Source organism: Podarcis filfolensis, assembly GCF_964270895.1.
Source record: "Podarcis filfolensis genome assembly, chromosome: 11".
In the NCBI taxonomy this organism is placed as follows: domain Eukaryota; kingdom Metazoa; phylum Chordata; class Lepidosauria; order Squamata; family Lacertidae; genus Podarcis; species Podarcis filfolensis.
The window spans coordinates 30,889,685-30,915,672 of NC_139613.1; the positions used below are offsets into that span (position 1 = coordinate 30,889,685).

General features: G+C 40.4%; 1 protein-coding gene across 5 annotated transcripts in view; it reads left to right on the forward strand.

Annotated features, from left to right (window-relative positions):
* Positions 1-854: 854 nt before the first annotated feature.
* ATG10 (autophagy related 10) overlaps positions 855-25,988 on the forward strand; it is a 106,629-nt gene continuing 81,495 nt past the window's right edge. For 3 of the 5 annotated variants that reach the window (XM_083577145.1, XM_083577146.1, XM_083577147.1), the window contains exons 1-3: positions 1,138-1,350; positions 5,182-5,304; positions 16,738-16,857. In XM_083577145.1, the coding sequence (XP_083433271.1) occupies positions 1,153-1,350; positions 5,182-5,304; positions 16,738-16,857 (441 nt within the window). In that variant the 5' untranslated portion in view covers positions 1,138-1,152. The other 2 variants (XM_083577149.1, XM_083577148.1) reach the window with 2 other exon arrangements.

Consider the following 25,988-nt stretch of genomic DNA (forward strand, 5'->3'; position numbering starts at 1 on the left):
TTTAATAGAAGGGGTAGCAAATGGAATGTCACAGCCACACCAATCATTTAAAGCACTCTTATACCACTTTAATAGTCATGTCTCCCCCCCCCCACCAATTCTAGGAACACCCATTAAAAACTGCAGTTGAGAGTTGTCAAGTGACCTACAATTCCAAGCATCTGTAACAAACCAGTTCCCATTACTTTTTGGAGGAAGTCACAACTGTTAAAATGGTATAAGGGGTCTTTAAACAGTCTTTAAAATGGTATAAGTGGTCTTTAAACTGAATTAAAATAATTTCCCCTTTGAATGGACCAGAGCTTCTTTCCGATCTATCCTATGTAATGCCTGCACTATGTGCAAGATTGGTTCCCCTCTGAAGTACAAACAACTCCCCATTTACATGGGGGTTACATTCTGAGGCACCACACATTTAAGTGAAGTTGTTTCTATTGGGAACACCATTGAAAAAGCCTGCAAACACCCTCCCTTTGGAAACCCTTGGGGGGGAACCCCCAAGTTCCACCACAGGTGCTCTCTCCAAGCTTCCTTGCTCCAACTCCAACTCTCCCCAGGCCTCAAAGGTCAGTGCAAAGGCTTGTGGGATTGCTATGTGCTATTTTTGCACAATTTGTGCAGTATTTTTGTGCTCTTTTAGGGCTCTACTTCACTCTGCCTCATGGCCCCCAGAAAGTTACCTCGCTTCAAGGTTATTGGAACGAGGAAGGCTGCCTTCTGCCAAGTTCTCACCAAGACTAAAAGATTTCAGCAAAACATTTTACAATTCTGGATGAGATGAGTCAGAGCAACAAACTGCAGGGACTGGCAACGTTCCCGCCAACTCTCAGAACTTTATCTCGCCTCATCGCTTTGGTGAAGTTAGCCAGCGCTCATTTTTTGCAGGCTGCTAGGAGAGGAGCAGCAGGTTGTGTACTGTGAACCCTTATTTGCTCCAATAGAAGGTAGGAATTTTGGGGAGGAAAAGTGTTGCCGCTTTGCAAACGCGGAATTTTTTTTTTTAAAGGGAAAAAGGTGGACTTGGGAGGACTTTCACGTTAAACGCTGCCAACCCTGAAACAACGCGCAACACCCTTTCCCAACACAACACTTTCCCTCTGCCCTCTTAACCGCCCCCCCTCGCATACAGACGCGCATGCGTCGGACTAGCACATGCGCTTTCGAGGTGCGGGTCCCGAGGCTCTTCCCGGAGCCCGAGAGCAGAGAGAGATAGGGGAAAGGAAACCGCTCGGGTGCTTCTGCGCTTGCGCCCTGGCGCGCGCTCTCTCCCCTCCCCCGAGCTCCTCCCACAAGAAAGGAAGAGACCGAGCCTTGTGCGCATCCGTCAGAAATTGGCGGGAGGCGGAGAAGGTGAGCGAAGGGGGGAGCCGAGGCGATGAGGGAGGATGGAAAGGAAGAGGCGGTCGCAGGGCGCTCGGGTGCCGCCGGCAGCCCCAGCCTGTCAGGAGGCGCCGAGGCCGGTCTCTCGAGCCTGTTTCCCCCCGAGGGGCTTCCCGTCGCTCTTTGCTAGCCAACTTCGCCTCAGAGGCGCGGTTTGGAAACTCCCGCCCTGGTCACCGGCCTTCGTTTGAAACTGCCATTACCCGTTCCTTGGGCCGCCCTCTTGCCTTCCCACAGCCCCCTCAGTTTACGCTCAGTTTCTCTCCCCCCCCCAACCGTAAACAGGAATGCCATAGGGGTGTGTGTGTAATAATAAAATAAACCTTTATTGTCACTGCACCACCTGTGTGCAGTGAAATTAAACGAGGGGGGGAATTTGTGTGTGTGTGTGTGTGGGAATTGTTGTGGTGCCTTACTGCATGTTTTTCAGGGGAATTCCCACCCCACAGTACACAGATCTCTTCTTGGTTCATACAGACATGCCGAAAGCAGGGGTGGTTTTACAGGCAAGGAGGAAGGACACGGGTGGCGATGTGGGTTAAACCACAGAGCCTAGGACTTGCCGATCAGAAAGTCGGCGGTTCAAATCCCCGTGACGGGGTGAGCTCCTGTTGTTTGGTCCCTGCTCCTGCCAACCTAGCAGTTCGAAAGCACGTCAAAAAGTGCAAGTAGATAAATAGGTACCGCTCCGGTGGGAAGGTAAACGGCGTTCCCGTGTGCTGCTGTGGTTCGCCAGAAGCGGCTTAGTCATGCTGGCCACATGACCCGGAAGCTGTACGCCGGCTCCCTCGGCCAATAAAATGAGATGAGCGCCGCAACCCTAGAGTCGGTCACGACTGGACCAAATGTTCAGGGGTCCCTTTACCTTTACCTAGGAAGGAGAAACAGGCTTGCAATTCGAATGGCAAACTGTGCCTTGGCACAGCCTGGTCCCCTGGGACAACAAGTTTCAGGCCCTTTGAAAACAACAACAACAAGAAGGCACGTTTTCATTCAGGTGCCCTACAGCCTCCCCGTTGCTCCTGGCTCTGCCAGATGAGGGAAATGTGAGCTGTGGAAAGGTCACCACAGCAGCCCCATTGGGTGGTTGGAAATAAGCAGCGACTGAAACGTAGGGAGCGGAGAGGTTTGTAAACGCAGCAAAGGACACCTGTGCTTTCCAAAACTTAGAGCCAGCTGGAGATGTACTAAATATCCCCGGCCAGTGTTCTCTGGTGTGTGCATAAGGAGGAACCCTGCTGGCTCAGATCAATGGTTCATCTAGTCCAGCATCCTGTTTCTTACAGTAACCAATCAGGAGCCTATGTAGCCCTGAAGGGGGATGCGGCTTGTTATTCTGCAGCAATTGGTGTTCAGAGGCACAGGCGGGATCTACAATGAAAGGTTCCAGTGCTTAATGCTCCTGCTCACTGTTCCATTCAGTCAACCATGCCCTCTTCCATGATACTGTAACTTAGGTGCCAGGTGAAAATGTTATATGAGATGACCCTCAGGGTCCTTTCCAACCCTAAAATTCTTTGATTCTAACAAGGCCTTCGGCTGATTGAACAACTTATGGCCTTTTAAATGTGTTCGTGAAAAGGGCATTATCAGTTTGTTTTTTGGTGTGTATCTTGTGTTCTCATTTTGTATTTTTATGCTGTAAATTTCCTAATAATAATAATAATAATAATAATAATTTTAAAAAAAATTATACCCCACCTATCTGGCTGGTTTTCCCCAGCCACTCTGGACGGCTCCCAACAGAATTAATGATGATGATGATGATAATAATACAGTGGTACCTCTGGATGTGAATGGGATCCGTTCCGGAGCCCCGATCGCATCCTGAGCAGAACGCAACCCGCGTCTGCACGGGTTGCGATTCGCCGCTTCTGCGCATGCGTGTGACATCACTTTGAGCGTCTGCATATGCGCGAGCGGCGAAACCCGGAAGTAAATCATTCCGTTACTTCTGGGTCACCACGGAATGCAACCTGAAAATGCTCAGTCTGAAGCATATTTAACCCAAGGTATGACTGTAAAGCGATAAAACATCAGACATTAAAAACTTCCCTAAACTCTGTGATCATATCTATCTATTCCATTCCCCTTCCTAGCTGATCTTCTGTTTCCACCTCATCTTTCAGCACTGCAGCTTCTGAGTATTCCTAGTCCTCACTGCTTTTGGAGTTTCTTTCGGCTTTTTTTTAAAAAAGGTTTTTTTTTGTACTGTATTTAGGAAATTTGAGGATACCTCTGTCCCTCTTGTATGTGGGTGCTGGTGTTTTTGCTACAAAAGCAATGACACTGACATCTGAACAATGAAGATAAAGGAAACAATGTTATGTGTTTCTGGGGGAAGCCTTTGAAAGGCTTAGTATCACTTAGGCAGGATACATTGAGACTTTTGTGATGTTTTGTGGTCATTTCCAGGTTTGATGTGATGTGTTTATGTGCAGTCACACACATATTGAACATGTGTAAATGGGGGTTGTCTGTACTTTAAATGCGTCAGTTAAAGCTTGCATATTACACCAAGATGAATCTGAAAACAATAATGTACGGTATTTTGGATTTTCAGGCACTCTATCTCTCCCCTCCCCACTCCCTCAATTTTTAAGTCTAAAAGGTATTAGACTAGAAAGGTATTCGACTAGAAAGATCTACCAAGTGTTTGGTAAAATACCACACGTGTCTGATGGGCTTCATTCAACATGAGAGACAAGTTGTGCAGCACTGCTATAGGATCCTTAATTCTGAAAACCAAACATAAAGGAAGATTGGTAATGTTACAAGGTATAAGAGCAGACTAAATTCTCATGGGTGCTTCAGAATTTAGTAAGCTTATATGTGCATTTAATAAAAAAAAACTGGCCAATTATTTCCTCTTATAATGATTTTATTGTACAAGTATGGGGAAAGAAGCAATACTGCATTATAATTTTCAGTTTCTCTGTTATGCCTACATCTGCTCATTTGCTAAAAACAGGTGGTTCTATTTAAAGTGTGTGTGAAGACTACAGTATTTTTACCTGCACTGTGTTGATTACAATTTCACATCTGATAACTGCATCGGGAGATATAGTAATTACTGACATTTTCCCCAAACTTGGAAACTTCCCAGTTCCTTGTAATCCGGAGTGGTGGTGATATTTGATCCTACTCATACTGTCAATAATGAGAGATACAAATGGCAGAATGTTCACCTATATCAGCATTTCAATCCCTGAAAGTGGTCTGCTTGTCCAAGCTCTGCTCATTTTATTGAAGCATATTGTCTGACAGAATGCATTACAGGTTGAAGTGTAAAAAACAGTACCCATTCTGGAGAGGCTTCTGCCTTTGGAAAAGTATACTAGAATTGTAGAATTGTAGAGTTAGAAGGGACCCTGAAGGTCATCTAGGTCAACCCCCTGGAATTCAGGAATCGTTAGCTCAGGGATGGGAAGTCTTTAGCTTTCCAGATGTTATGAGATTATAGCTACCAACCACTGATTATGTTGGTTTAGGCTGATGGCAGTTGGAGTACAGCAACATCTGAAGGGTTGTAGGTTTGAAATTCCTGCATTAGCTTAATGGCCCATCAAACTGTCCAGGGAATACCGGTAAGTTACTATAGAAATATTATACCATCAAGTAATGACATGAAATCATTGTCCATAAGTAGAAAGTTCATCTGAAAGCAAGGGATTGGGCAGTAGCCCAATTCCTATTGTTTGCTGATCTCTTGTATTGCTTCCTGTTCCTTTGGGAGAGCTATATATTCTATTCAGAGTTAGCTATATATGCCAATACTAACACTTCGGTTTTTTTAAATAGATGTCACTTAACTTGTGTGGTGAAGATTTCTTTCTGGAAGAGAATAAATTCAAGCAATATTGTGCAGAATTTATCAAACACTCTCAACAAGTAGGAGACAATTGGCAGTGGAGAATTGTAAAGGTATGTGCCAGATTTTAATCTCTAGCCGAAACACTGTGTTGCTAGTTTTGTCTCAAATTTTATAGGCCAGGGATATTTTTTAATGTCCAGGAAGGCTTGCCTGGTGCCTTCATTGCATATCTTTAAATGCCAGGCAAAAACATTCATTTTCTTCCAGGCCTTTCTTTTGGCCAATTAAACAATCTGTGACCTTTTAAACTGGGTGGTGGATGGTGGTTACTGTTTTGGTTTGTTGCTATGTTACGTATTTTTGTGTTTTTATATTGCAAACTACCGGTACCTTGTGATCTTTGGATGAAGGGCAGAATAGAAATTTAATAATAATTAATGAATCTGTACTTCTGTTTTACTTTGTTACCTTTTCTACACTATGGTTCCTTCAAATCGAAAAGTAGTTTGGGGATTCAGTGTGTGTTTAAATATTTTTTCAGGTGTTTTTAAAACATGGAATTATCATAAATATTGTATAGTTTTGGAAATATTTACAAAAGTTACCAATACACATACACATGCACACACACACTTTTGTGTTCACAACTGGCATTTAAAAGTATCTTAGAAAAATATATGTCACATAAGTAATATTTTGTGGTAAAAATAGTCAAGTTTGGGAGTTAAATGCCAAGGCTAAGTGATTGTTGTATGTGAGGGTTTTGTTTCATAGCGAATCGGATCTTGATTGCAAAATTTCAGTGCTATAGTCGATTGTTCTACTAATTTATTTTACTCCTTTCCTTCCTCAGATGTGGTCAGGGTATTGTATATGGTTGTGTCTCCCTCTCCCCATCCAATTTTGTCTTTACAACAACTTGGTAACGTATCAGGTTGAGCGGGTTGAGATTACCTATGAGATCACCTTATCCCATATGTGCCCACTCAACCATTTTGATTGGTGGAATTGGCACTACTACAGGTGCCACATAATATCCGTTGCACATCTGTAAGAACTCAATTGTTTAGTGTGACAGCAACAGCACTTTGGAATTCCCTGCCTATTGAGATCAAGCAGGTGACTTCACTGTACTCTTTCTGGCACCTACTAAAAACACTTTTGGTTAGGCAAGCCTACCTAGATGCTTGGAAAGTTGAGGTAATTTTAATTTGTGTTAGCCTTTTAACTTTTGTATGTTTTTAAGTATGGTTGTGAATTTTTCTTGTTTTAACATTTTGTAAACTGCTTTAAGGTTGTTGTTTTTTTAAACAACAACAACAACCAAGTGGGACAGGGATTTGACCTTAGGTTTCCTTGGTCCTGGGCAGACCCTAGGCCTCTGTGCAGTATTATGCTACTATAGGAAACGGGAACCTGTCTATACAGATTATGTTGAGCGTAGCTCATGGCTTTAGTTTCAGTTCACGTGCCTTGCCTGCAAAGAATGCCAGGTTAAATCCCTGGCATCTCCAGCAGGGCTTGGGAACTACCGGTAACTCATTTTAAAATCCTGAACAACCACTGCCAGCCGTAGGCAATACTGAGCTAGATGGACCAGTGATTTGACTTGGTATTGGGCTGCTTCCTATGGTTTTGTGGTCATACTTTAGTTCCATTAAAATTACAGAGGCATACAGATGAAGGGTAGTATGCAAATTTATTTAATAATAATAACAATAAGTGCATGTTGCATGAGAGTAGCAGTGGATACAATGCTATGCAGTAAGCCCTGCTATGATCAGTGGGATTTACCCACATGAAAATGTGACAAGAATTGCACCCAAATCCATTAATTTCAATTTGATTTGCAAATACCCGACTTCTGAATTGTAGCTAGCATTTAAGTTCAGAATTCCATAGCTACTGAATATGCTACTGAGATCTTTCTCTTCCTGGTAGATCCTAAACCGCCCCCCCCCCCCCATTTGCTTAGATTTGAGTTCAGTTATTGTTCCTCGTTGAACATTACAGCTGCATACACAAAAAGAATTGGATTGTTCTAGCACAGGTACCTTCTGAATTTGGCTCATTGTGTCTTAGTGGGAATATAAATAAAGCATCGCCGCAAAAGCAACTCTAAGAACAAGGTAATTTTCACTAAACTGATCTGTTCTGTGTTCAAATGTTTACTGACAGAAGCACACACTGATTTGTTTTAGGAGCAAACTTGATAAAAAGAAAGCACTACAATAGCCCATGGCACTAGCCATACATAACACAACACACAGAGATATATGTATATATGTAATGCTACTTAAAAGACAGAACTAATGTGCTGGAGTTAGACACACATTGATTTAAAGATCAGACCAAATGAAATAAACTCTGTCAGAAATGATAGATTAGTCAAAGAGTTAAATTTATAGTTAAATTTGCAGCCTTGTTGAGTAATTTAATGCTACATTAATGGGTTCTGTACAGAGACTTGTTTTGAATAGAATCCTTTTATATCAGATGTTGCACATATGCTTTCTGTGTGTGTTTGTCTAAAATAAAACTTAATGAAACAGCTAATAAAACCCCAATTTGTTTGTGCTTCCTTTGAGAAATAAGCTCTTAATATGCAGCTACCATTCATTATCAACTATGCAGTTTGGTTCCCTTTCAGCAGATATTCTTCCCAGCTATTCTTGCCACGTGATTCAATCAGTACTTAAACTTTTTCGGCAAGATTTATTTGTTGAGGACAGCATGCTTAATTTGCTTATTGGAGCTAGTATGTAGGAGGTTTATAATAAAGTTGGGGGTGACTGGGCACCTGCTTCATGTGCAGTCTTTGCAGGGATGCAAAATGGACCCCAAAGGTTTTTTAATATATTTACAGTTAATAAATAAGGTTAAATTATGCAACATTTTCTGTTTGGGATAATTGGATATGTTTTCAAAGAGGTAGATGAAAAGCCAGATAATGGGTTTTCAGGAGGCTTTGTGAAGGTAGCAGCTATGGAGGGAGGCACACTTGCATATTCTTGCTGGCTCTGTGCCTGCAACCTAACACTTACAGCTACTGTATTGGATATTGCTGGGAGGAGAAAGTGTTTCAGAGAAAGGAGATTCTGCTCAGTTAACTGTTGATTGGAAAGCAGCAACTGGCAGGTTTTGTACCAAACCTTCTGAGCTGTCTTGATCTAGAGCCACAAACAGCAGGAATCTGTGTACTGAAAACCGAGCAGCACCCTTAAAGGTATGCAGCTGTTCTAGACACGCTTTAGATTTTATTAACCATTCACCTCAGGCACCAGGCCAAAAATAATTCCTGTTTTATTCGTTTGTACATACGTGCAAATATACATCGCCCATAGAAAAGGATGCTTCTTTAAATTTATGTGGTGCCAAGTATGAGGAAGGAGTTTGTCTGAGGTGCAAGGAGTCCCTTGAGAGAAAAATAGCATATTCAGGCAAAGTAATTTAGCATAGTTTAATTAAACTTGATGTTACAAGAGATTGGTTTAAAACAAAAATGTTGTATCACATCCCTATTTGACATGAAAATTACTTAAAGTTGAAGAAATGAAACATCTGGTTTTCTTCTGTGAAATTTCAATGAAGCTATATTCCCAAAGAGGTAAACGGTTTTGCTGAAAAATATTGATGTTCCTTTCAGTCTCCCCCAGGAACAAATGTTTTCTCTAAAAGTTGTCCATGTTGCCATCTAGTTAACAAAAAGTTGTTGGTGTGAACAGCTTACATTTAGTTAATAAAATGTTGTTGGAGTGATCTGAACAAGAAAGAGACATTTATAGACTAATTCAGTTCATTCCAGGTGAACATAATAATTGGAAAATAATACTTCATATATAATATTGCATATGTCTGCACATTTGCAGATATGGTTAACCTGGTAGCTTCTTGCTAGTGGGAGGAGGGCAGTGTAAGCTTTCAGAGACGGAGAATGACACACTGGGGTGGGGGGTGCATCTCCTTGGGGTTTCATTGTAAGGTAGCAGGTTTGCTGATTGTTGGGAGTTCATAAGCTGCTTGCCTCAAAGGAAAACCAAACCCTGAGTAGCACTGTCCTTAGAACCTCTCACTTCTTGAAATACTGTATATTGGTGAGGGCACTATAATACATTTCCTTCTGTCAAACTTCCCTGGCTAGCTTTGATTAGCTAAGATGGGCAAGAGTTGAGAGTGCATGTGGATGGGTGCATACTAGCAAGCAGTTTGTCTGTGTCCTTGGGCTACATCAACTAAAAATGATCTCAGAAAACTCAGTTAGATGCAACATTGATGCCCTCATCTGGACTTGCTGTAATAACAGTATCAAGGTCATTGTGGAGACAAGCAATTTTACCCTCAACATGCTTTGCAAACAAGTTACAGTGGGCAACCAAGGAATCAGTCACATAGAATCATGTTGGAAGGGACCACGAGGATCATCTAGTCAAACCCCCTGCAATACAGGAATGTGCAGCTGTCCTGTATGGGGATTGAACCTGCAACCTTGGTGTTATCAGGACCATTCTCTAACCAACCGAGCTAAAGCTTGATTAACTGCATGAAGGTTTCAGAGGCAGCTTTGCCTCTCAATACCAGTGATTGCTTGGAACAAGAGAAGATGGCTCTTGTTTTTATGTTCTGCCTTGGGCTTCGCAGAGGCATCTGACTGGTTGTTGTGAGTGACAGGATGCTGGCGAGTCCCTTTGGTCTGATCCATTAAGGCTCTTCTTAATCTGCAAGAAAGAAGATGTAAAGCAGCCATCCCCAGTCTGGGTCCTCATTCAGACTATAGACTATAACTACTGTCAGTCCCAGCCAACATTGCCAATGGTTGGGTGATGGGAGTTGCAGAGGATGCATGAGCTGAGGAAAGGAAAATAGGGAGGATCAGCTTAGTGGAGTACCAGAGTATAGAAAACAGGACAAGGGAATGGGGTGAGCAAGATATTCCTAGGAAGGATAAAATAATGTACAGTATATTATAAGAAGGTGCCAGGAAAGACGAAGAATTAGAGACCAGAGAAAGGAAGTTGGAGAAAAGCCACCTGGGAACAAGAAAGCAAAGTTGCAGCTTACATTTGCCCACCTACCAGGTATCATCTACCTTTGCATCATTGATTCTGTACACATTTCACCATTTGCTGTGGATCTGGATTTTAAAAATCAAAAGCTTCTGCAGAAAGATTTAAAATATTTACTAATGAACTGCAGCTAATATTTGGCTGGTGAATATATTTATATATATATATATATTCCCACACACTGTCAGCAGACCTATCTCTTACGTGTTTTATTTGTGTTGGCATTAATTTCCCTTTTTACCTTTATTTGCCCTGATAGCATCAGGTGGACTCTCTCACAGTGAACAAGTAGTCCTCACTACCATTCATCCCCCAAAATGTGTGAAAAGACCCACAGTGCTGCATGATTATACATCCGTCTTTGTTTATACAACCTCTCATCACTTGTTTATTTTTGTGCCCATCTTGATATTTTTCCTCGTCCAGCTTCCTAATGCATATATTATTTATGGTATGGCTTCATTGTCATAAGCATAGTAGATCATAAGATACATATTTGTAGTATCAATATCGTAATGGCCGTATAACTCCTATAAATGTAAACATATATTTGGGATCACATTTGCAAGAAATTTCGTATTTATTTTCATAATTGATGTCATTTTAATATGTATCCATTACTTTTGTTCACTTGTTCTCTCTCATGAAGTGCTCTTTTTCTGATTTGCATGCTTTCCTAGGTCTTAGGAATAATGTAGAGTATTTTAGTTTTATGTGAAATATGCAGGATTTTCTAACTTTCACAGACCTTAAATTTTGAAATTTAAGTTAGTGATTTCTAATGCTTTTGTTCTTACAGGGCTCTTTAGTGTGAGTTTTCTGGGTCTGCATACTTTTAATGTTTAATTTTAGAAAGTGCTACTTCACATTTCCCTGATTTACAGATGGTAAATTTTCAATCACATTTTCAATGGCATATGGGAAGGATACATCCTCAATGCATCTATTGAAATATCTATTGAACGTTTGTGCCTTTTTTGTCAGTATTTACAGGTTTACCATATGTACCTAACTGAAAGTAGGTCAGCTGTTATGGCTTAAGGAATACCACCTTGTTTTATTTGGATTATCTGATGTTTTTGAGATCTCCTTTCTGAATAGAGGGTTATCTGTTGATCTATATTCATGGCCATTCCTCTGCCTCATATCTATTTTTATTTTCTCTCATTAACGCATATAGCTAATATAATATAAACATATATAATATTAAAAAGTATTTTAAAGGTGATTTCCCCCCTTTTATTATGTGAAAATCATTCTTTCAATTCCTTTTGCAAATAATGCATTCCCTGCACCCTTACACTTTTGTGTATCCAATGATGTGTTCTTAGGATAAATCTACATTCCCCTTCAACATTATTTATTTCAAAATTTTGTTTTCAGTTAGTTATGTTGATGACTATTTTAAGTATTTTAAAGTTTCATCCTTTTGTTTTTGAAAGAAATTGGCTGCCAGATCATGAACATGTCCTAATTAACTTATTTTCTATTTATTTCTCCTGGCCTCCGTCTTATATCTTATACATTACTCATTGCTATTGTAACTATTAATAAACTGTATTCCTGTTGTGCTAGATCCTGTAGTACTTGTCTTAAATTCAAAATATGAAAGTGAATTAGTATGCAATCCTAGGGCTCCTAGGAGGACATCCTAGGAGCTATAGTTCAGAATGAATCTCTCCATGCAAAGGAGAGGTAAAGCTTCCCCTCTCCCCCCCCCCAAAAAAAAAGAAAGAAGGGGGAAAGGAGATACACACCCTCCTACTCTCAATTTCTTGGTTTGAGTCTGGCAGGGCTTTGTACTTGGTAGTTCTCTCTCCCTCCCCTGTAAGGTTGTCCTTGACTTGATAATGGCAGCTACTGTATTGGTAGCCCATTTTTTGGGGGAGTTGGGGAATAGAAATTCTGCTGGCGAGCCAATAGAATAAAAATGTTGATCTGAAAGGCTTAAATATAACTCCTGCAATGCAGTCTAGGGAAGGAAAGAGGTTGCATGTTGAGAATATAAAAATGATGGATAATTCTTTTAATATTGAGAAAGGAACGATGTACAAGATCAATAATTATATTTTTTAAAATAATTGTTTTTATTTTCATTTTCTAATGGACAAAAAGAAATAATAATAGGTGAAAGAGAGGAGATAAAAGCAAGACAGGAAAATAAAAGAAAGTATATGAGGAATATAGCAATATGATTCCAGACAATTGACCTTCATAGGCATTTTACCCAAGAATGTTTTTCAAAAGGCGCCCATGAGAACAGGGCAGCTGCCAATCATATTCCTTAACTCTAATGTATTCAGTAATCAGTCATTAGATTTAATAATTAACTGAGAAGCTACAGGATAGGCATGACATGAAGTATGCCTATGACATAATGAGTATGACTTGACATAAGTATGACATGACATAATGAGAAGTGCACTAGATTGAGGAACTAATGAAGGAAAAGCAAAGGGTTAAATAATATACTTGTATTAGTATTTTAAATTTACTTTTGTTTGAGTAACCACAATAATCTTCAGGTATAATTTTCTAGGTGAATTTATTTAAGATGAGTTGTGCCTTTTCAGTTCATTTTCTATGTTGATCATAAAACAAAACAAAAAGTACTCCTGCTACTTGTTTCCATCAATCAGGAATAGTCTTTTTTCCATAAAGTTTGATCTCGGAAAAGGTTTGGGCATTTATATATATAGTCATATAAACAAAATACCTGGTGGAAAGAGGAGGAGGAAAAAGAGGACAAACAGTAAAGTCTTAGGGATTTTTAAAAAATTTAACAGTTTAAAAGGCAGAAGAGAGAAAGTAATACTAAACGGATCTTAAATTATTTTCATGGAATGTAAATGGACTTCATAATAAAATGAAGAGAAATATCACACATTGGCTAAGCAGAAATTAAATATTATTTGTTTGCAGGAGACACACATAAAAAGACAATATAGAAAACTACTAATAAATAAAGGACTAGGACAAGAGTTTATATCTTCAGTTAAAACCAAAAAGAGAGGGGTAATAATGTGAGTCAATTCTAAGTTGGATCCAAAATTAATCTTTAAAGATGAAGAGGACAGAATTATTGCCATCGAAGTGGAGGAGGGTTTCCACCACTGACTGAGCCACGAGGTAGTTTCGCGAGTTTGTGTTCCACGTGATGGAAAACTTCAGCACAGCCTCTTTCCGGTCTTTCTGAAGCTTCAGGAGGTTCTTTTCCAAGTCTTTTCCATTAGCCTCCTTAAGAATAGCAGGTCCAACTGCTTCCTCTGATCCCGTATCCAACTCCTGAAGCCCGTGCAGGCCCGACAGGGCGGCTTCTTCTTATTCGGTTTGGCGGCTGGCAGAGGCTGCCCCTCCGCGGGTTTTTCAGCCCCGGCCATTGAGGCGGAGAAGGGGAAAGGGAAAGCGGGCACTGGTTGGGACGTGCTGGGGCTGGGCGTCACCATGGTGCGTGCAAAGCATGCTGGGCCAGAAGGGGCTCGCCCATTCGAGGGGGAAGAAAAAGGAGGCTGAGAGTGGTTGTCAATGGCAATTCCAGTAGGCTGCTTCCCCTTTTCCTGTTTCGCTGGAGTCTTCTTTTGCTTGCCACTCCTGCGGGCTCTCTTCCGGCCAACGCTGCCAATGACAGATCTTAAAAACTTGGGGTCGGTGAGATTCGGCAATTGCAGCAACTTGCGCTTGCTGGACCTCCTGAGTGGAGCGGGTTGTGTCTTGCTCCTCGTGAAGTAGGGTGAAATGTGAGGAGTGTTGCAAGCCGGTGCAGAGGCAGAAGGTTTGGCTGAGATGGTAGAGCATGGCTTCTCTGTGAGGGGCTTCTTCCTAACCCAGTAGAACACCATTATCATATGCCTCTTAGATGGGTTGGACATGCTGAAGAAGGTGCTGGAGGCCCAAAGACCAGGGTGACTTCAAAGCGGAGGACACAGCAGGCAGTTCCCTATCAATGGTGCCAAATCCAAGCAAATGTTAGCTCCAGTCCTGTTAAATCGATCCAGCAATTATGAACATTAAATAAGGAATTAATTCCTCAGGCAGTATGAAAAAACTTTATGTGGCTTTTTAATAGCTGGGAGCCCCCAACTACTGCCACTGTAGACGGCCTGTTGCCCCTTCACTCTGCTTGAATGGGTTATGTCACAATGGTTCCTTAAGCCTTCATCAGGAGTTTGTGAGCATGAAAATGCTGTTGGGAGTTTCAGCAATGAAGGCTCAGGCATAACATACTGTTTGAAAGTCTGAACATTTCCTCTTTTTTATTTAATAAAATTTATATACCACTTTTATAATTTATATATAAATTATTAGGAGAGTAAGTTAAAAATATACTGTAGTTTATTCACTTATAGGCTAGTTTACATACTTTATTCCTTCTTATACTTCTATCCCACCTTTCCTCCATAGTGCATATACACTTCTGCCTCCGCCTTCTCCATTTCATCCTGACAGCAATATTGTGAACTAGGGCCATAGCTCAGTGGTAGAACAACTGCTTAGCATGCAGAAGGCATCAGGTTCAGTTCCCAGCATCTCCTGGTGGGACTGGGAGAGATTCTGCCTGAAATCTTTTATTATTTATTATTTTATTAAAGATTTTCTTGTTTTACAGAAATATGTGTAATGTCTCTCGTATTTTTTCCATGTAACATTTTTACAAATCAGTTTTCATTTGTTCAGACATTGGGGGGGGGGAGGTGTGGAGGGGGGGAAGATGGGTGGGGATGGGGTTGGGTGGCGATGTTTCTATTTTGCTTAATGTATGTAGGGTTTTGTGTCAGTGTTGCTCGTGCAGGTTCTCTGCTGTTCATTTGTGTTTCTTTGGTGGTGAGAGAGGTTGGGGTTGGCCTAGGGTGTGGTTGTTTGTTTGTGATTGGCTGTGGTGATCTTTGTTTTCGGGTGTGAGTGGAGTGGGTGGGTGTTTTGGATCAGGGTAGCCATATTGATTTATATGCTGTTGGTGGATTATTGTCATTGTCTTGTTGGGCTGTATATGTGATAAAGGGGAGCCATACCGGGGTGAATGTGTCTTCTTCTATTTGTCCCTGTGTCAGTTTCAGTTTATTGGTTAAATTTTCTAGTAGGGCTGTTTCCCATACTATTTGGCACCATTGGTCCATGCTTACTCCTGACAGGTCTCTCCAGTGTCTGGTTATGGTGTTTCTGGCTGCTGAAAGTAGGTGGGTTATGTGTTCTTTGTGGTATAAATGGGCATTGTTGTCTTGGAAGATGTTTGGTAGGGCCAATTCTGGGGTGGTGTCTAATACTTGCTTAGTTATTTTACATATTTCTCGTATGGTTGTTGTCCAGAATAGTTGGATTTTGGGACACTCCCACCACATGTGGAGGTATGTGCCTGTGGAGGTGCACCCTCTCCAGCATTTTGGTGAGGTTCCTGGGCGTATTAGCGCTAGTTGTCTTGGTGTTAGGTACCACCTGTAGGTGAGTTTCAGAGTGAGTTCTTTTCTTTTCGTTGATACGGATTTAAAGGGGGGGGGGTTAGACCACATTTTGGTCAATTGAGTGGGGTTAATCTCATAGCCTATGTCATTCTCCCATATTTTTTTATTGCGTCTAGGGGGTTTGTGGGATTTTGGAGTAGTATTTTGTATATTGCGGATACCATCCCTTTACCATTTCCCTTTGTTGTTAGGAGGAGGTTTTCGAAGGTTGTCAGGGGCCTAGTTGCTGCTGATTTTACTGTTGGGTTGTTTAAGAGGGCATGTAGTTGGTATTGTGTTAACCAGGGCATTTGGGTGTCTTCTAGATTGTCTTGTATTTCTTGTGTTGACAAAGGTTTGTTATTTTTATAAAAGTCTATTAGGCGATATAAGCCTTTGGTTTGCCAGGTTTTTATCTGGAGGTTTTGTGCTGCATGGTGGAATAATGGGTGGTACGCCAGCGGTAAAGTTGGGGCTCCTTTTTCTTTTTCTTTCTTTCTTTTTCTTCCTCTTTCCCCCTTTTTTTCTTCCTCTTCGCATTAGCTCCACTGTCGTCCTGGTTTTGGAGCTCCTCTGGGCTGTTGGGTGGGTGGCCAGGTGCCTTCCCGGCTCAATCAAGGTCGTGGGGGGGGGGTGTTTTGGCTCCTCTTTTAGATGCACCAGGCACTCCTGATTCCTCTCCGATGGCGGTGCTGGCAGCAGCAGTCCTGGGAGCCCGGGAGTCAGCCAGCCAGAGCCGTTTACTCTGGCTGGCTTCAGGAGCTGTTTTGTGCCGTTGCAGCCACCATGATTCCTCCATAAAAATTGTTTTTTTTTAAACAACAACAGCACCACAATACCTGGTGGAAAGTATTGTGCAGGACACCATTTGCAAGTAAAAAAGACATAAAATAGAGTAGTGAAGAATAATTGCGAATTCTGCTGAACATTTTTAACCATATCTGTTAAGAAATATATATCGGTTACTGATATATATTTTCATTTATTGAATTGCTGAGGTTTCTGGTGAAAAGATAGCAATGCCATTTATTTTCTTTAAACACAGGACTCTGTTGATGATGGCTATATGACTAAAACACACTTTCAAGTGAAGGGTGGAAGTGTCACAGCAGACATAGAGGATATGGCTAGTGAGCGTGATGAAATAACCTTTGCACATATTGGGGTAAGTACAACCTAGACAATAAGTACCTGTGTTATTGAAAATTTTTTGATATTTTGCTGTTGAGCTCTGTGACAGTTCAGCAACTGCATTATCAGCAAGTTGCATAATCTTCGTTGAAGTATATTTGCACTTTGAAGAGAGTCTAGAACTAGTTACACAAAAAGAGATATACACACATTGGAAGGGTTGCTGTTTATATCTGATACCAAAGTCAGGTCCACAACTAGTTCTGAAAAGTGAGTTGCTTCTGTTCTGCTTCTTGGTAGTCCTATGTGCTTACAGTTAAGTGTAACCTGCAGCTTTGTGCTAGCCTGCACAATTCAAGTAGATGTTGATTCTCAAGAAGGTGGTGGGAAGTACAGTAGCAGCCTTTGGGGTGGGGAGGAGCTTAGAGCTGCCCTCTTGAGGAGGAGGAGGAGTTTGGATTTGATATCCCGCCTTTCACTCCCTTTAAGGAGTCTCAAAGCGGCTAACATTCTCCTTTCCCTTCCTCCCCCACAACAAACACTCTGTGAGGTGAGTGGGGCTGAGAGACTTCAAAGAAGTGTGACTGGCCCAAGGTCACCCAGCAGCTGCATGTGGAGGAGCGGAGCCGCGAACCCGGTTCCCCAGATTACGAGACTACCGCTCTTAACCACTACACCACACTGGCTCTTGACTGGTGTTGTCACTCCCCTCCACCCCAGCCCTATTAAAGTATGCTGCAGTGACACTCAGGGTGGATTTGATTTAAATCAAATTGATTTAAATCACTACTCAATAAGACTTGATTTAAATCATTTTTTTTACAGAAAGACTCATTCTTGCTGGTATAATCTTAATATTTACAACCAGATGAAGGTTTCATTTTTGGAATAATAAATTTTCAGAGTAGTTATATCAAAAATTACTGATTTGGTTGTACTATTAGAAATACATAGACAGATAATTATGAAATTATTATGAAGTTTAATATGTTAACTGTTTATATTTGGACAACTTTTCTGCTGTACTTTATTGGAAGTAGAAAAATAATCATTAGTAACAATTTATTTAACTAAAACAATAACATCATAGCATATGTATCCATGTTTGTTAACTGATGTGGTTAAACAATTATTTTTTTATTATAAACAGACTGAGTTTTACCACACATGAAAAACTTAAAACAAATCCTTATTTCCTCATGAGTAGCCTTTGGACTATAATGTAACTTAAACAGAAAACTATCTTTAGGAAGATTTTTCCTCCAAAAGCATTTTTAAAAAAATAAATCTGATTTAAATTTTTAAAATCCGATTAAAAAATATATATAAATCATTGCTTTTTATCCACCCTGGTGACACTGGTGTTAGGAGGGTGGCTCTGCAGCTTCACAATGCTGAACAGGCTGCTACAAGTCCTTTCAGATACAGGAGGAAAGTGAGTAGCATAGCAGTATGACTGAGGCTAGCCACTGTTTTGCCTATAGCTCAGCTGATGCCTTTGCACTAAAATGAAAAACTTGCACTCAGCATGAAGAAGTCTAGATCTCAAAATCATCTAGATTTCACTTCCTGCACATCAATGAATTTTTAAAATCCAAAGCACAGTGTGCTACACACAAATCAGGAGCAAACAAGGTACTGCAAGTTGACTCATGTGATTTTAGCCAAACTGTGCTACAGTGAAGCTGAGCAAGGCTTGGGCTACTCAAAGAAAGCTACCCTGCAACTAAAGAGAATTAGTTTATAATTCTAAAACAAAATTGTTCTTTTTTTTTTGACATTATAGGGAATAAGTTGGAAAACAAACTGGGCAGCTAAGTAACGGTGATTGCTAAAACTTACAGGGCTGATCACACTGAGAAGGATCGTTGTACTACGAAACCCAAATAACTTCAAAAATTAGGATATTAATTAGGAGCAGCCTGGAGGGAAAAGTTAGGAAATTAAAGTCCATACAATCGGCACGAAGGCTGCTGAGGAATACCTTATTAGAGAAACTGAATTTATGCATAGCCCTGGAACAAAGAAGGAAAAAGGCAAGGAAGAAACCTGCTATGGCTGCTTGACAGGGTAGAAGACTATATTCACACTACAAAGGGATTCTCTATATAACGGGAATTCAATCTAATAGTTTCTAATAGAACAAAACACAAATTTTTGGCAGACAAGATGAAATATTAAGGAAGCATTTGAAAAGCAAATGTAATTCACTAAGACAGAAGAAAATAGGAAGTTCTCAGGTACATCACTGGTGCATTACTGTAGTCACTGAAATTAAAATAAATATTGCATCAGAAGTGAAATAACATTAATTGGATTAGTTTTTATGCCAATGAAGGGGCTCCATGAAATGGTGGGCTGTGTGAAGGATATGACTTGTCAACAACTAGCATTCTGATCCTGAATGTCTGTCTGCACTATTGGAATAATACCATATTTTATGAAGTTGTTGCAGATTGCTTTCTTTCAGGAAAATTAAGAGCATATAATCATATGCAACCATTTCAGCCATTCAAATGAATTAGCTTACTATTAAGTATAAGCCAGCAGTAACAATTTAATGTCTGTATTAGGACCAATCAAAAGTCCCAAAACATAAAGCTAACTTTCATGTTTTGCAAAACTCTTCCCTAGACTGGATATTAAACGAAAACTGGGAAGAATGGGAGAGGAGATTTTAAAATGTTGCTGGTAAAAAGGCAGAAGCACTGTCTGTGATAAGATGGTGAATTGGGAAACTTTTTCAAACTAAGTAAAGTCGCATTATGTAAAGTGCAAAGTGTTTTGCTATGCAAAGTTTTTCACAATTCATTGTCTTAGGGCCAAACTATATGTCACACAGGAGATTTGTAAATGGATCTCTTGACTACTTCTTTTTTTAAAGCAGCAATGTTGTACTGGGGCTGTAGTGTGTATGGGGGGGCAGGTTTTAACTTTTCCTTTGCATGCCATTTCTCCAATTCAAATGTTCCCTATTGTTAGCCACAGAGCTGGAAAAAGCAAATACTTTGATTTGAGGTTTTTTTTTAAAAGCTGAGTCCAGTTTTTAGCTCTCCGTTTTTATTTATTTATTATTCTACTTAATGTTTTGGATTTTATTGCTGTAATTTAAAGATTGTAGCCTACTATCTCCGGAAATACTTAGATAGATAGGTGTATTGTGCTAGTCTTTCCATCCCTCTCTTCACAGTAGCAGTTTGGGGAGCAGTATGCAGGAAATAGATTTCTCATACCTTTTATCCCTATATTGTGCCTGTGCTCTATCCCCGCCACCTGTGTCCTGCCTGATGTCACAGTTGCCAACAGGTGCTTGTGCGAAGCTCACACAAGAAGGACCTGAGTGGAGCAGCACTCTCTGTAATTGTGATTCCCAGCAACTGATATTCAGAGGCAAACTGACTTTATTAGTTATTATTGTTTTTGACAGTGGAGGTGGAACATAGCTGTCTTGGCTAGGACCCATTGATAACCTCATCCTCCATGAATTTATCTGATCCTCTTTTAAAGCCATCAGAGTTGGTGGCTATTACAACAACTTGTGGGAGCAACTTCCATAGTTTAACTATGCACAGTTTAAAGAAGTACATTCTTTTGTCTGTCATAAATTTTTCAATATTCAGTTTCATTGAATGACCCTTGGTTCCAGTACTAAGGATGCAGGAGATTTTCCCTCCTTCCGCTTTTTCCACATTATGCACAATCTTATTATACGCTTCCATCCTGTCCCCTCTTACTCTACTCTTTTTCTAAACTAAAAAGTGCCACATATTGTACTCCAGCCCTTGGTCATTTTGGTTGCTCTTTTCTGAACTCTTTTCAGCTCTGCAATAACATTTTGGACATAAATGACATAGCCATTGTAATCTGTGCTTTGGTAACTTCCAGATTGGAGTTATTTTTAGTACTTACTGTATTCTATTTGTATGTGTGCTTGTAAGTTATTTCAAACGGTTTTTAATGTATTTAATGTATTTTAAATTGTTGTAACCTACCCTGAGACTTTAGGGAGAAGAGTGAGTAATAAATAAATTCATTCTTACTATTTTTAATAATAATAATAATAATAATAATAATAATAATAATAATAATAATAATAGTACCCTGCCCATCTGACTGAATTGCCCTGAGTGCTAGCCATGAGTGCTGGTTTGCATGTGATGCTAAGCAGCTACTCAGTGATTTGTTTTCTGCCTCTGGAAGAGGAGCAGTGAAGTGAGTAAGATTGAGTAGCAGGCACTAGCATGGTAAGCCATGGTTTATTTTAGACAAGGCTTGGTAGCCCAACTAGTGCATGCTAATAAAGTAAATGTGTTAAATATGAGCATGACCTCTCTCTGTCTAACTATTTCAGACAGATCAGAGATCCCTTAACATAGATGTTAATAATGAAAACATTGTTTTTGTTTGCTTGATTAACATTATTCGGAAAATGTGATTACTGCTAAATAGGGAGACATAAGCAAATCATCCTAAATTGTTGGCTATATAATTACTAAAATGAAGCAATGTTTACTTTAACTCGAACCATTCCTTGTTGAACATCAAATTTTATAATATTTTTAGTTGAAAACAACAACAAAAAACAAAAACAAAAAACAACTCATATTGTTTGCTCTGGGAGATAATCCCACCCATCTATATCTCATATACATAGATAGGATAGGAAAATTGCTTCTCTATCCTGTGCCATGGATAACTTTCTTGATATTTGTGAAAATTTTACAGATTTCTCCCCCTGTAGCTAATTACTAGGATTTCTTTTTAAAAGCTTTGGTTTATTAATTGCATTTACTAATCAGTTAGAAAGAGGTTGAATCCTATGGCTGTGGTCACATATCATGCTAAATTATAGTTAAATATCAACTGTGGTTTAATGAGAACAAGCAGCATATTGTTGCATGCTCCTCAAAAATCATAGAATAGAATCATAGAAGTTGGAAGGGATCCTGCTTTGCTTCTCCCCCACCTGGCCATGTTGTGCCAAGAGCAACAACTCACAAGTCTTGCCTTGTTGTGTTGTCTGAACCTGGGCTCATGATTTGTTCTCCCCCCCCCCCCCAAATAAAACACAAGCCCAGAATTGGACGGACAACGCTTGTCGTTGGTTGCTTTTGTCATGGCCAGGTACTACATACTGCTTTGCATTAGACCATATTTCACTACTAACCATGTTTTAATGCGACATGTGGCCCATGCCTATGTGTTAGCATTTTACAAAGCCCAACATGAGTGCAGTCCTTCTCCAAATAATTTATCACCTGTAGGATGAAGGCAGTGATGATTTCCTGTAAAACTCTTGAGGATTTATTTAGTTTTAATGTAACTTGATCTATCTATATGTGTTCTGCATGCTTTGCTGCTTGTGGCTACTGCAGATGGCATGACTCAATGTGGAATACGTTCTGAGGATACAAAGATATCTGCTGGATGAATCAGCTGGCAAGTTGTGGGTGCTGAACATGATCTCTTCATTTGAAAGTGAAACACCAGCCTGCTTAAATTTGTGTACTTCCAGTAAAGGACATCATCTTACACATCTATGTAGGCACAAATTGCTGCATCTTAAATATCTATGTAGGCACAGATTTCTGTATAGTCACAAGTACTGTCCATGTGAAAAATCTGGGACTTAGGCCATTTTGCCCATCAAATTAATTGTGACAGCAATATTGTTTTGCATATATCATTGCAGATGAAAATATTCCAATTCTTAGGGTTTATTAAATCTTTCCCCCTTAACAAATCAGTGGATTGGGAATTAAAAACCAAACCATTCTCATTTTTGTGTTGAAATAAATAGCATGAACAAAAATGTAAATATTTGCAAAACCAAAGTATTTGCTAGAGGGCAAAAAACCTGAAGTAAAAACTTAACAAACATTACTTAAGAAAAAAAAATGTAAACAAATTTAATGAAACCCAGCATTCAGTAGGAATGTCAAACTGGTTCCAAGGAAAAATAATTGTATTCTAGAACTAAACCAGGAATTAACTGTTGGTTTTGTCAGAAACCCAAGGCAAGGATCAAGCCAAAAATCTAGACAGACCAGCTTTCTCATCTCAAAAAAAGCATCTAGTAGCCTATAGGAAGTATACCAGCAGGACACAAGCACAACAGCATTATCCCTGCGTGTGCTCCCTAGCAACTGGTATAAATTATGGTATAATCAAAATAGTAGTTGGAGAAATAAATTGCACTATGGATTGCAGGTCATATTTTTGAACATTAATTAGAATTTGTAGCTTGTACCAGCCTTGATGCCATTTCCTTTAGGTGATCATTCCATATGTATCCCTCATTCAGAGATGTTCTGTAGGCCATGGCTAGGTCTCCTATCTCCTGTTTTAAATATTTCCTGGCCCTTTTACCAGGATTGGGTGAGGAAGGGGAATATATTCAGGTTGCCTAGAAATCAGCATGTGGTGCTTCTTTGGGTCTGTTAAAATAGATAAGGGCAGAACAGTGTGTGGATGAAAGAGAAGGAAGAGTAAAGATGGGGGCGGGAGAAGAAAAGGCTAAAGGCTCAACTTGCATTACTGGAACATTGGTGGGTAAGATGTGTAGAGTCCCAGTTATCTGTCCTCCCACAGTCCCCCACCCCTTGCGTTCTTGTTGGCATCCGTCTGTCTCAAGAGACTATGGAGTGTGCCTCCAAAAGTGAAATAAAATTGGTGCATTAGCAGCAGTGAAGTAACCTCTCCAGGATGCAAGTCTGGGCGGTGTATACAAAGATCCTGGGCTGCCCAGATGACAAGACACCCCTCTTGGCCTCTCTGATGTGATCCAAAGGAAAGCAGAGCAATACATTTGCCACCAGCTTGGCTGCAAGAGTTGCTAGAAGGAGGCGTACAAGGCACCATACAACTGCCTTAGGGACTCCACTCTAGATTTGTGTAGTGTCCAGTCCTTAGCCTTTTCTTCTCCTGAAGATATCTTGCAAGGCAGCGGAGATTTAGGATCAGAATTTTCATTCTAGTTAGGATATCTTCCCAGAGTGACAAGCTGCATTTGCCTCTCACTTTCCTCTGCAATACATGCAGAAATGGCCTTCTTGACTGTTGGATCAAAGTATATCTGCTCAATCCGCTGGAGTCTGCTTTGCATGCAACAGGGATTTGAGACCTATTGGCTACCCTCACTTGGTTTATTCAGCCAGTCAAAGCCGGTTTCTTAGTTCATCATTAATTACCTTGTGCAGAACGCTCTACCACAGCCAATCCCTCACTTGCATTAAAAACAGAAAAAAATATCATTCATGATTTCAGGAGGTGGACACTAACTATTTTCACTATAGGTTTTCAGCAGAAATATTCAAGTGCAGTTTGTCCTAGTTTCTTAGATCTCCCCAGCCCTTTTTTTGTCCTAAAATGGAACCTTTTAACTGTTGGGGCAGCATCTATGTCAAGATGGATACAAGCGGCTTTATCCACAGATTGTCCCCACTGAGACATTGAGCTGTCCTCTTTTCCAGTATGATATCTAAAAGCCCTCTGATGACTCAGAACAGCTCAACCAACGGACCATGACCAGATGCAATTGTGGTAGAAAAGAAAGATTAATTTGTTATCACCACAGAATAACCTCTAAAACAGGGGTCCTCAAACTTTTTAAACAGGGGGCCAGTTCACTGTCCTTCAGACACTGTTGGGGGGCAGACTGTTGCTTGAAAAAAATATGAACAAATTCCTATGCACACTGCACATATTTTTTTCTTTAATTTTTTTGCCCCCCCCCCAAGAGAGTGGGGCCCTAAGCTATAGCTTGTTTAGCTTATACGTAAATCCAGCACTGGTGGGGTGTGTTGTGCCTTGCTGTGGTGCACCTGTGGGGTGAAACTAAGAAAAAGCGATTTGGGTGGGAAGAGAGGCCGGAAGCACCTGTGGCCATGCTGAGAATGGCAAGAAGGGGATTAACGGAGACCCTGGCAAAAGAAGGAAACGCTCAGATAGCAACAGAAGTGCAGCGAGGCACCTCTGCCCGAGTTCATGAAATGCAAAGGCAGCCCTTGGCATGTATATCATGCATGTAAATCTCTCCCTGCTCCAGGCAGCGGGATGTTTGGGGAGAGGGGAGGGGGGAGATGGAGGGAGGCGGGCTGTGAGAGGAGGGCCATAGGCCCGTTAGACAGCAGTGGGTTCAGCAATTGCCGGATGGGCTGGGTTCAGGACCCTGGTAGGCGATCTGGCCTGCAGACTGTAGTTTGAGGACCCCTGCTCTAAAATGTTCAAGTCTTCCACCATTGTTGATCTAGTTGTCCACCTTGCCATTTCATTACTATCAACTCCTTGGGTTACAAGGCAGGGAGAAGGAACTGTATCAGAAGAGTCCTTTCCCCATTCAGGAGGCCAAACAGAATATCAACAGGATTGAGTGTCATGGAAATTCCCAAGAGAGCCATTAGAAAACCACTTGGATCCATCAGTCTTCTGGGGCAGGAACTGAAATAGGTTTACATCCCCACCTCATCCAACCAGTTCTCTGTGATAACACTCTGGATCAGTACTAGACCACTCAGCACTTGCACTTGCTAAGACTTGAAATATTATTTTGCCTTCTGGTTCAGCACTGTCCAGATGAATAATACATCCTATTAATCTACAGAAATATCCCAGAAATAAACAAAGATAAATAAACTAATTGCAGAGTATATAAACAACTGTAGGAACAAACCAAATGATCTCTAACCATGATCATCCTCCTGTTAAGATGCTTATGTAGAGTGGTTCTGTTTTTTAAAAATCTGCCATTATGGCATGTAGAGCTGTCAATTATTTACAAAAGAATGTTCACACTGAGCAAATTAAAAACAGCTCTAATTCAATTTTTTTGTGTCAGCTCAGTTTGAGTCACAGGGATAGAAGACAAGGTGTAATCCCAACAGCAAACCTCCCTTGATCACCTTGGTAAATATGTTTCATTCTTTGTATAGAACAAGTATCGCTCAGTCAGAGTGTAAATGAAGGAAATTTTCACAGTACTTGTACATTGAAAGCCCAATAATTTCCTGCTAACAGTAAGGTATTTCAAATCTCTTGGGTTTGATGCAGTGTTTCTGCATAGAGCGAGTTAATGCAGAAATATAGCAGCTGTAATTTAGTGAGTGTTCAGTGTTATTTCTCATGGCATCTAAAATGCTTACAGTGTGAAAAATGAACAGTGAACTC